Genomic DNA, 12,630 nt, shown 5'->3' with positions numbered 1-12,630 from the left:
GGGGTTGACCCCCAGGATCATGGAAAATTTACCCGTGGGAGTCCTTACTGATGTTAAGGAAGCTTATGAGAGGGCTGGGAGAGCTGAGAGGTTGGTGGAGATGGCCCCGGGAGAGAGGTAGTGAGAAAAGGAAGGCTGAGAGTGAGGGTGGTGGCCAATCTAACTACAAGAAAGGCAACCACAGTCAGGCTAGAGCGTTTTCTTCTGGCTCGGGGTTCAGTGCTGGGGCTTCCTTTGGGCGTGGCCGAGGGAGCGGTAGTGGTAGTTGGGGAATGACCTGCTTTGGTTGTGGCAGTGTAGGCCACAAGAGACATGAGTGCACGAGTGTCCATGGAGCTTTTCAGAGATCGGCTCAGGGGAGCTATTCTCAGGGGCTGACACAGAGTTATGCGAGCAACAGACCGGCTGGGTCATGGTCTAACCGGGGAGGTCAAAGCAACCAGGGTGGAGGTAACCGCAATGGCGATAATTCTTATCAGAAACCAGCTACGAACAATAACAACAATCAGGGGTCGGGTGCTAAGCCGACCACTTCAGCCAGTACTGTCCAACGAGGTGGACACAAGACCAGTGGAAAGTTGTATATGATGGACAAGAAAGCAGCTGAGGACGACGCACATGTTATCACTGGTACTTTTCTTGTTAACGGTATTCATACCTTTGTCTTGTTTGATTCAGGGGCGTCTCAGTCGTTTGTATCTTCAAGTCATGTTAAACGGTTGGGTCTGAGGGTATATGAGTCTGTAAGTGAGAAAATTTTTATACCTTCGGGTGACTCTGTATCATGTGGGAGGTTGTATAGGGATGTATCTACGATAGTTGGGCAACTTGATCTACCAGTGGACTTGTTAGAGTTTCCTTTAGACGGTTTTGAGATGATAGTCGGGATGGATTGGTTGGGAAAGTACAAAGCTAAGATAGACTGTCATCAAAAGAAAGTGTCTTTGAGAGGTCCTAAGGGCGTTAGTGTGTCTTATCGTGGGTTTGTGGTCAAACCCAAAGTTAAGTTGATTGCAGCTGTGACCTTGAAGTCCTATCTGAGGAAGAGATGTCCTTTGATCTTGTGCCATGTGAGAGATGACCGGATAGAGAGTCCGACAGTTGATCAGATACCAGTGGTGGATGAGTTTGCAGATGTCTTTCTAGAGGAGATTCCGGGGTTGCCACCGAAGAGGGAGATAGATTTCACGGTTGAGTTGAAACCGGGGACAGGGCCAATCTCTAAGGCACCGTACCGGATGGGTCTTAAAGAGTTGGAGGAGCTCAGGATGCAGTTAGATGATCTGATAGAGAAGGGATACATTAGACCTAGTGTAACACCGTGGGGAGCACCAGTTCTTTTTGTGAAGAAGAAAGATGAGAGCTTGAGGTTGTGTATAGATTACAGGGAGCTGGACCGAGTGACGGTGAAGAACAAGTATCCTTTGCCAAGGATAGATGACCTGTTGGATCAGTTGAGTGGTGCACCAGTCTTTTACAAGATTGATTTGAGGTCGGGGTACCATCAGGTGAAGATTAGAGAGGAGGACATACCAAAGACAGCTTTCACGTCGAGGTATGGCCATTATGAGTATGTGGTGATGCCTTTTGGGTTATCTAATACACCGGCGGTGTTTATGGATTTGATGAACATAATCTTCAGCCAGTTTTTGGACAAGCTTGTGGTGGTGTTTATCGATGACATCTTAGTCTATTCCAAGACTAAGGAGGAGCATGAGGAGCATCTAAGGATTGTGTTGCAGACCTTGAGGGAGCATGAGTTATATGCTAAAATTTGTCCAAGTGTGAGTTACTGTTAGAGAGAGTTGCTTTTCTGGGGCATGTGATCTCTAAGGATGGGGTAGATGTGGATCCGGCAAAGATTGAGGCAGTGACCAAGTGGGAAACACCAAAGAATGTTGCTGAGATCAGGAGTTTCTTGGGTTTAGCTGGATATTACAGACGGTTCGTGAAGGATTTCTCCAAGATTGCTAAACCTACGACAACTTTTATTAGGAAAGAGAACAGGTTTCGTTGGGATGAGAGTTGTGAGACGGCGTTCCAAACATGAAAGGAGCGTTTGACCACAGCTCATATCTTAGCATTGCCTGAAGGGAGTGAGAACTTTGAGGTCTATACAGATGCCTCAAAGAATGGGTTGGGATGTGTGTTGATGCAGAACGGTAAAGTGATTGCCTATGCTTCTAGGCAATTGAAGCCTTATGAGGAGAATTACCCAACACACGATCTGGAGTTGGGTGCAGTAGTGTTTGTTCTCAAGATTTGGAGACATTACCTTTATGGGGCGACCTTTAAGGTATTTTCTGATCACAAGAGTCTCAAGTACATCTTCACTCAAAAGGAGTTGAACATGAGACAGAGGAGATGGATGGAGCTGATTGGCGATTATGACATGGATATTATCTACCATGAAGGGAAAGCCAATGTTGTTGCGGATGCTTTGAGCAGAAAGAGTGTACATTCTTTGTGTACAGCTTTATCTTTGACGAGGTTGAGAGATGAGGTGGGAAAGTTTGGGATACATATGATGCAGAGAGGGGATGCCATGGGAGATTTAACAGTACAACCTGATCTTTATGATAATATTCGAGGTAAACAGGTGTTGGATCCTAAGATGGTTGAGTGAAGAGCTGGAGTAGAGAAAGGGACAGTGTCCAGATTCTCTATTCATTCAGATGGTAGTTTAAGGTTTGATGGTAGGTGGTGTGTCCCTAATGATGAGGAGCTGAAAAAGACAATCATGACAGAGGCACATTGTACACCGTATTCAGTACATCCAGGTGGTGACAAGTTATACAAGGATTTAAAGAACACGTTCTGGTGGCCTGGGATGAAGAAAGAGACAGCTGAGTTTGTGGCTCGTTGTTTGACATGCCAGAGAGTTAAAGGGGAACAGCGACGACCACAAGGTAAGATTCAGTCTTTAGAGGTACCTGAGCTGAAGTGGGAATCCATTTCTATGGATTTTATCGTGGGTTTGCCGAAGAGTCAACAGGGTAATAACATGATATGGGTAATAGTGGATCGACTGACCAAGTCAACTCATTTTGTGCCAATGAAAGATACATGGACTAAGGCACAATTAGCTATGGCTTATCGGAAGAATGTGCTGAAGTTACATGGGGTCCCTAAGGACATAGTATCTGACAGAGATGCGAGATTTATCTCAAAGTTTTGGAAAGAGCTGCAGGAATCTTTGGAAACAACTTTGAAGTTGAGTTCAGCGTTTCATCCTGCGACAGATGGTCAGACAGAGAGAACAATCAAGACTCTTGAGGATATGTTACGAGCTTGTGTGATGGACTTTGGTGGTAGTTGAGAACAGAGATTATATTTGATTGAGTTTTCTTACAACAACAGCTATCACACCAGTATTGGCATGGCACCGTTTGAGGCCTTATATGGGAGGAGATGTAGGAGTCCGATTTGTTGGGACAACAGTGCTGAGGCAGTGGTTCTAGGACCAGCGATGGTACATGAGATGGTTGAGCGGATTAAGATGATCAGGGAAAGGATGAGAGCGGCTCAGGATAGGCAAAAGAGTTATACAGATCTACATCGTCGGGTTATAGAGTTTCAGGTTGGGGACAAGGTTCTTCTGAAAGTGTCTCCTATGCGTGGGGTTATGAGATTTGGGAAGAAGGGCAAGTTGAGTCAGAAGTTCATCGGACCTTATGAGATCTTAGACCGGGTTGGAGAGGTTGCTTATCGTTTGGTTTTACCAGCTGCGTTGGAGAGAGTGCATAATGTATTTCATGTATCTCAGTTGCGCAAGTATGTGAGCGATCCGTCACATGTGTTAGAGGTAGATAGCATAGAGCTAGATGAGTCCTTATCTTATCTTGAGGTGCCTAAGCAGATCCTTGACCGGAAGGTTAGGAAGACTAGGAGTGGTGCGACAGTTTTGCTTAAGATCCTTTGGTCTAACCACGAGGTTGAGGAAGCTACATGGGAGGCAGATGAGGCCATGAGAGAGCGTTACTCTTTCCTTTTTGATCAGGTATGTATGGTTACGGGGACGTAACCTTGTTTATTTTAGGGGGGTATAAGATGATCGCAAAGAGTTTTTAAGAGTTTTTATACCCTTTTTGGTGTTGTGTCGGTATGTTTTGTTGTGGTTGAGTCGGGTTGAGTGGTTAGTAGCATGTTTTTATGTTGAGTTTTGTTTTGGTTGTTGTGTCGGGAGTGTAGTAGTATGTCTTTGTTTTGTTGTGGTTTGAACTTCGGGGACGAAGTTCTTTTTAAGGAGGGAAGACTGTAATACTACGGTTTTATGAGTCTTTGGGTACTCTATCGAGTGGGCCTTACTCTGTCGAGTAAGGGTGTTTTGTAGTTTAAAACAGTTTCTGACCTGTAGGGTACTCGATCGAGTAGCCTTGGTACTCGATCGAGTAGGCGGCACTCGATCGAGTACGTCTGTTACTCGATCGAGTAGCCCGGTTTACGGGTAGTGTTTTGTCGGGTTTTGTTAATAATGCGTCACTTTCATAAAACGCTTTTACAAACTTAATTACTTTGAAAAGAGATTGCAACCTACGTACTTCGCATCCGTCGCATTATTGACAAATCCCGGAGCTTGGGAGGTCGGAATTCATCGTTCTTTACATTCTTGTGATCCTTGCGTCGAGGGTAAGATCTACGTACTGTTTTTATGGTATTTCGTTAAGGTTGTTTAAACCCTAATTTAGGGGTTTGGGGGTTTTGTTGTCTTTTATGATTGTTAGTAATTGTATGATCGTATGTTAGGAGGAGGATTCCTAGAGGAGGCCTTTTGATAACAGCTGTTGAGACCGTCTGACTGTTTTGCATTCCAGGTAGGGTTTCCCTACTCAGTATTAGTCACATGATGTGTTGGTTTTGTTTTGTGATTGATGTATATTATCATACGAGTATTGTGACGGTTGTTGGTTTTGATTGTTGATAGTAGTTGTGGTTGATTGTATCTGTCTGTGTTCTTCGGGGTGCATCCCTGGCTGAGTGGAGTCACTTGCAGGAGTGGCTTCACGCCCATTATTCGCCTTCTGTGGAACCCGCCACGGAAGGGATGTACACATTAATGGATTTGGGTTTATCGCTCGACGGAGATGAGCGGGGCTTAGGTGGAAACGGCTGCGGTCCCCTACAGGCGACGAGGAGTAACCTGTTGCGATGGGTACTCTGGAAGGGCTACACACTTTAGTGTGTAGTCAGTATTGTGGAGTTGATGATGGAGTTCGGAGTATATCTGTGACGGTTGAGCTGTGTTGTTTGTTGTATTGTTGAGTTATATTAATTGTGTGATTAGTACTGACCCCGTTTATTGTTTTAAAAACTGTGATGATCCATTCGGGGATGGTGAGCAGTTGTTGAGCAGGTATGAGTCGAGATACATGGGATAGCTGGGATGTGTCACCTTCAAATGATAGAGTCTTTCGCTGTAGCTTGAGTAGTTTGTCAGACATTTCATTCAGTTGATTAGACAGTCGTTTTGAGAACATGTAACCCGGATTTTGGGCATTTGGTTTTGGATTGTATTTATTCACTAAATTTAAACTATTTAAATGTTGTTTCGTTATTGTCTTATGATTATCATTGCCTCGGGAAACCGAGATGGTGACGTCTTTATACCTGAGTGGTTCTGGTAAGGCACTTGGAGTATTGGGGGTCACACTAGGAGACTAGTCGTTGAACGTCGAGGGGAATGGGGCTTAAGTCCTTAAGTCAAGAGTGACTAGGCCTAAAGTTTCTATTCCTATGGCGTTATATGATTCATAGCTTTAAATGGTGGTGCTTTTGAGACGCACTTGATGAATCATACACAAGGTTGGACATATGTCCTTAATGGCTCATGCAAGAAGTGCTATTGAGAAGCACTTGAGCCACCTACGTAGGTGTGATAATCATAAGACTATGAGAAGTCTTGTGAACACATCTGTTAGTACCAAGGTAAACGCATAGCTCTAAAGAACGCGTTGCACTTTGAAATAGCGAAACGATCTTAATTCTGAAGGTATGATATGTGTTGTGGGGGGTATCGACCGAAGCTCAGCTAGGAATTCAAATCGCAAGATATTCACTTGCTGTAAGTAAGTTGTTTCCTCATCTCACTAAAGTGTCAATTCGAATCAAAAGATATTGATACCTAAGTAGGATTGTTGGAAATAGGGGCTCTTTTATGCCTTGTGTTGTTTTTCCAATTTGTCCCACATTGGTAGAATGTAGTTGGTTTTTGGTGTTTATATATCCTACTACACATCACCATATCACTAGTGGGTAAAGGGAGTCTTTTGTAGAGACTTTGCGAGGTGCTTAATTCAGCTCGCACACGCGCGCGCGCTGTGCCTGGCCTGGCCTGGATTCGGATTCGAGAATCGGGATTTGGCAATCGCCTGCGGCGGGCTATGCCTATCTTTTTGGATCGGGTCCGAGTTTTCTTTTTTTCTGTTATTGTGTTTAGTCGGTCAAAGGAGCTGTTAGTGGGTTGAGAGTTTTTTCCCCCACTTACGTTTTGACTGATGTTGTTTAGGAGCTTTCTCTGGCTCCTCAACTGCTCTCTTTTTCGGTATATATAGAGCACTTCCTCAGCCTCTAAACACACAACATCAATACTCTCATTCTCTCTTCCTCTCTTATAATTTCTGGGTAAAGTAATTAAATCGTTCCAAGGCTCTTATTCTCGAGTGGGCGGGTTTAAGCGTTGTAGTGTAAATCCTTGGGGGACTACCGGCAATTGCTGATCGCCACCACGATCGTGCCGAAATAGTTTTCAAGGCAGTGGTCATCATACCACGTCACTACGAAACCGGTTCTATCTTCTGATCTCCTTAGTTTTTATTGTTACCGCTTCGTCTTTGCACCAACAAACAATACTTATTTTAATCACCTTACCCACAATAATACCCCACAATACCTTCCCTCTCTCCAATTACCTTACCCACAACAAAATTTTACTTTATTTAATTTAATTCCTTAATTCTTGTGCCAACTCTCAATAGTGACAATTATCGGAAATAGGAGGGAGTAGTTAACTAGTATAATGGTTAACTCTAGAAGTGGTTTGGTTGGGGATTTTAGGTGGCCACGACCATGAGTTCGGGTTGGCTGGATTAACTCTACCCGAATTAGGAAGCGTGGTTGCGTGGTAGGTTGACCGGGTTAATTTTGGCTGGAACTTAACTTGGTCAGATTGATGATTTGGAGATTGGAGTGGACTGAGTCCACCCGAGTTCAAATAAGCAAAAATTCAATTAAAGCTCCAAAAGGGTTGGGGATCAAGGTCGGGTTAGGGTTAGGCCTGATGATCATTATTTCATCCTTAGATGTAATGAGCCGAATTTTGACCGAGCGGCCCAAGTACTGGAAGAACCTCGAATCCCCGAAGTCCCGGGTTTTTCGGAAGTTGTCTTTGTGATTGAGATTTGAGGCTCATAAAAACGCCTTTATAGAACTTGCTAGGCTACCTATGGCATCCACTAGGTGCGTGGATACTGTGATCTTGGAGAAGTTGGATATAGAGAGGGACATGGAGGATATCCTTGACATACTCAACTAGAAGGCTTGTACTATGTTAAGGAAAGGTGTCGAAGTCTGACTCTCGAGTTCTTTAAGCACCTTTCACTACTCAAAGAAGACCAAGAGGGTGGCTTTCCTTCTTAAGAATACCAATTATGTTATGAAGTGCGACGAGTTTGCGAATGTACTGGAGGTGTCAAGGGGTAATGAGTTTGACTTCGATGAACCCACGAAGGCGATTAGAGCTATTAGGTACATAAGGTTGTACACCGGTAATGATAGGATTACCGTGAGTGCCATGCTCGCCAATGATGTTGAGCATCCGGTCTTGAGAATCTTCCTACGCTACATGACTCACTTGCTATTTGAGAGGAAGGATGTGAGCAAGCTTAACTCCACGGAGGTCCTACTTTTGAGAGGATGACCATACCGCCGTGTCCATTGTGTGCCTTGCTTTTGAAAGGATGACCATACTGCAAAAGTGCTCTTTGGATTGTGGAGCTAGCTCTTGTGACGAGGATAGCAAAGAAGGTCACAGGATTTGTGCCCGGACTGGAGGATGAGCCGATAGCGAATGGAGTGTTAACCTTTAACGAAACTTACATGGTGAGGATCAAATGGCTTAAGGAAGTGGGTGATGGAAGTTATTCTTGGAAGGTTAGACAAAAGTATAGGATGAGGCTTCGCGCGGGGACAACCTACCGAGGCCGAACACCTTGCGGAGGCGGACGAGCCCCGTCCTCCCCGTGTAGTGTCCCAATTATGCAAGTTCCACCTCCTAACACCGATGGATACCCGCAATACCCATCCACCTATGAGCCGAACCGTTTTAATCTGTTCATTTCATTTTCATTTCAATTTAAGTTACATCAGTTTAATTTAACTTAAACCGTTCTAAATAATGAGAGCCACAATTATCTTGGTATGCTAGATTGAGAAGAATAAAGTGGATATGCTCCGAAATCATTGGCAAGTCAATCACTCGCCCTATATAAATCGATATGTATGTTCCAGCATAACAACCTAGTCTTCACGGCTAGTAAGATACTTACAATGGAGAACGAGGGGTCGGGTCCTTTACATACTCATAAGGTGATCTTCGTCAATCAGGCTTGACGCAAGTGGCATTGTACATGTATACATCCAAAATTCCAGACGAGTGATACGAGTATACGACAATGAAGAGCAGCCTCAAGACTGTACATGAGAACTAACAGTTCGGCCCTCATCGCAGTACATATACCCCGCAAGAGAAGTACTAATATGTATGTAGCTAAAAGAACGTTTACATTTACAAGGTCTAAGCTAAATAAGTACATATACACTTTAGAGTAGATATAAATACAAGCATAAAAGATGAGATAATTAAATGATAAGATTGCATAAATAGCAAAATTGACTAGAAAGGAAAGCAGGTTGAAGAGGTTTTAGAGGTTGAGTTCACTCGGATTTTTCTACAAAATGAAGGAAATTTTGAACTACTAGTTTTAAATAGACTACCACTTTCAACATTACCATTACTGTTATTATCAGTAAGTGAGCCCCTCATCTTCTGTGCTTTTATTTCCGCCCTTCTTAGCCTTTCTATTATCTTCTCCATCGACGCTGCCCTCTTCTTTTCCAATTTCATCTATGACAACAAATAAATCGGAATTCACTCGCTTAGTATTGTGTAAAACGGTTTTATCAGGGAATAAAACCATATAAAAGTTACATACCCTTAACAAAATCATGATAGTATAACCGTACAAGGTATTACACTAATTCTTCTGTAAGACGGTCTTATACAAGGTCTTATTTTATACGAGTACCTCAAGTTTTTGGATAGCAGATTCAGCATTGGCTTTTTGCAAATTTTCCCATGCATTGATCCTGGCTTCTTCTCTTTGTATCCTACACACATTACAAAACAGAGAAAACTATTGCTCATGGTATTGTTTTTGGACTATGATTCGTACTACAAGTGTAATAATACATAAATAATTTTCTCAGAAAACGAACAAATATCAGGAGTAGAGCACCATACTTGAGTGTTTTGTCGTCTTCATTCACAATAGTAGTTGAGTACGAGAAATTATCATTGGATTCATTCATTTGGGGGCTACGCCTTTGAGTTTTTCCGCTTGTTTGCCTATCGATTTGCACATCTCTAACTTCAAATTCCGGAGATTGAATACTATTCATATTGGGCTGATTATTATGCAGCAGTGAAATTGGAGAATTAGCTGAATAAAGACTGCTAGTCTCACTCTCTGGATACATTTGGGTCGCCATGTCTCTTCTTGAAATGACCCTGTCAACTATCGCTTCCTCCTTCCCAACCGCATTGTTGTTGTCGTTATCGTTTACAGTCCCGGTGTCATCATTAGCATCTATTTAATCAATTAAGAAGTTAATCACTCCTAAACATTGCATAATCGATGCCCTCCTAATTTTCATTGATCTATTCTTGCTTGTAACGAAAAATGACTTGTGACATCTCACAACCACCTCCCTTAATTAACGTTATTTTAACTGGGTGTGAGATGTCACAAACTTGTTACGCGTCACAAATGAGAAATTGTTATTTTCATATGCATAAATAAAGTACTTCTCCAAACTTACTACTTTGTACATGTTTTGTACTTCAAATACATAGGGTACGGGCTAAGGTTGGGTAACACCGACTCCACCTGACTCGTAATTTGCAGGAGTCATTGAGGGACTGGCGTAATATTGTTATTTGTTAATACTTTGGTGTACACAAATGTGACTTTATCCCTAAGCATTGAAAATAGATAATTACAGAAAATCTAACAAAAAAATAAGAAAAATAAAAATTGCAAGCAAAATTAGAAGCCTTACGTTTATCATTATGACTAAAAGGATCAGTCCACATATTCATCCACTCTGGATCATCATGCCCGGGACAAGACCGTCGACGGCCTTTATCGACACGACCGCCACTGCCGCTGCCGCTGCCGCTGCCACCACTGTCGCCTCCACTAATATCCAATCCTTCCAATAATTGACCTCCAACCTCGGCCGAAGGCTCACCAGTTAATGAATTCCTCCATTTCCCTCCGTTAATAACTCCCACACCCAACACAGGCGAAAATGTATTATAATTCCCGTATAAACCGGACCCGGCTGGACCCAACGGCCCGCTCTTGGATTTAGCCCTTCTTTGGGCTTTATAGCCCAAATGGGAACCCGAACCCTTATGAAGCCCAGTCCCATAATTAGAAACATTCCCTACACTAACAGGACTAGAAATCCACCTCTCAGCATCATCCCACTTAGATGGCAGTGCCCTCCCACTACTAAAAGGCAGCAACGCCGCCGTCGCGGCATACCCCTTTTTAGCTCGGTTTCCCGATTGTGGTACTCGTTCTGAGTACCACCCTTTCGGGTAGTGTCCCATAGCCCGTCCGTCCTCGCTACCTGGCGTGGACTCCGGGCTAGGAAACGTACCCGAAAATGTGTGTGATGTCATGAGTTTCTTACTCGATTTTATCTTCTCCATTTCATTTCCGACCATAATAATAATATGTGTTTTAATGACCGTTGCCGTATAGTCCGTTGTTTATAATGTAGGGTTAATATTGACGTATGATTTTTAATGATAGGACTAAACGATACGGTGATGGACCCAATATCTTTTGTCCAAATTCAAAGGGTCACGAGTTGGTGAAAATGATTTGGAAATTTGGGAAATTGTTTTAAGGTGAGAACTCCCTCCAATTCATCATAATGATCTCATTTGAGATGGGCACAATACTTAAGAAAAATGAATAAAAAATGAATAAAGGATAAATGTGGGGTTTGTTGATAGGAGAGAGATGAATTATTAGAAGTTAAATAAGAAGTTGTAGGGCCAAAACATTAAGGAAAGTAATAAAATAAGAGTAAAAGAGTTGTGTGGGGTTTGGTAATAGGAGAGATGAATGAATAAAATAAGAGTAAAAGTTACCAAAAAAGGAAAGGGGAACATTACTTGAATAATCCGTTTCGGGAAAGAGGGAACATTATAGCGAATTGGAGGGAGTATATCATATCTAGCTGTGTTAATATGTAGACTTCTGTTTTCCTACATCTAGGTGAGGACAGAAAATATTGAAACCTCCACATGGTGGCTTTAACTTAAATTAACATTTTTTTTTGACGAAATTGTTAGATGAATCATCCCAATCAAAATCTTAAAGTCTTAGTTGAGGTTCAATTGTTATATTTATTTTCTATTACGCTCCCTCACTCGAATGTCCATTGAATCCGAAGAGTGGTTACTGCACTAACTCCCCCATACCATATGCAGAAATTCACTTTGTTGATACCATGTTAGATGAAATCTTAACCAAAACCTTAAAGTTATACTCACAAATTTACTAAGATCTTCCGCTTTTCTTATTTGTCTATTATTTGTGGTTAGAGCATCCGCAAAGGTGAGACTGCTCATATTTTCTCTTTCATTTTCTTATTCGTCCACCTCATTTTCCACTAACTTTTCCATTTACCCTTCCCAATTCATATCTACATCTATGCAATAATAGGGTTCCCCAACAATATTAATTAACACTAAGTATATGGGACCTCCCCAAAAGAACACAAATTATCCTTATATTTTTTTGGGGGACCTCCTCTACAAATGAAGGAGTCTCTAATTAAGAGGAAGTGTGTGCAATAATGAGACTCCCCATTTGAGGAGAGATGGGACATATGGGGAGGCATTTCCCCACCTTTGCGGATGCTCTTATAATAACTCATAGCCTCTAATTAAGAGGAAGTGTGTGCAATAATGAGGCTTCCCATTTGAGGAGAGAGAGAACATATGGGGAGGCATTTCCCCACCATTGTGGATGCTCTTATAATAACTCAACCGCACATTCTCTCTTAATTTCATTTACATCCACTTATCAGCATTTCACTGAATTGTACCCAAAAACAAATGTGGAAGAACTTAGTGAATAGGAGCGAGTAGTTGATATCCAACAGTTATATTTATTTCCTATTAGAAATAGTTATAAAATACAAGTGTTTTTGGTAAGTGGATATTATAGTCCACTCGGTGCGGTCCAGATTCTCTCCATTACCATTCTCTCCATTACTATCAATGGACCAAATTGCTTTTGGGGACAAAAAAAAAAAAAAAAAAAAAAAAAA

At 42.2% G+C, this 12,630-nt stretch overlaps 1 protein-coding gene across 1 annotated transcript; it reads right to left on the bottom strand.

The window, feature by feature from the left end:
• Positions 1-8,734: 8,734 nt before the first annotated feature.
• Positions 8,735-11,209, bottom strand: LOC141643491 (uncharacterized). Its single transcript, XM_074452675.1, has 4 exons — positions 10,336-11,209; positions 9,518-9,863; positions 9,303-9,384; positions 8,735-9,121 (listed from the first exon to the last, which is right to left on the bottom strand). Exons 1-4 carry the CDS (start codon positions 11,009-11,011, stop codon positions 8,891-8,893), a joined length of 1,335 nt encoding a protein of 444 aa, XP_074308776.1. The 5' UTR covers positions 11,012-11,209; the 3' UTR covers positions 8,735-8,890.
• Between the last annotated feature and the right edge of the window lie 1,421 nt (positions 11,210-12,630).

Source organism: Silene latifolia, chromosome 2 (genome assembly GCF_048544455.1).
Source record: "Silene latifolia isolate original U9 population chromosome 2, ASM4854445v1, whole genome shotgun sequence".
NCBI lineage: Eukaryota > Viridiplantae > Streptophyta > Magnoliopsida > Caryophyllales > Caryophyllaceae > Silene > Silene latifolia.
The sequence above is the reverse complement of the archived record's forward strand: the minus strand, read 5'-3'. Positions and strand labels throughout refer to the sequence as shown.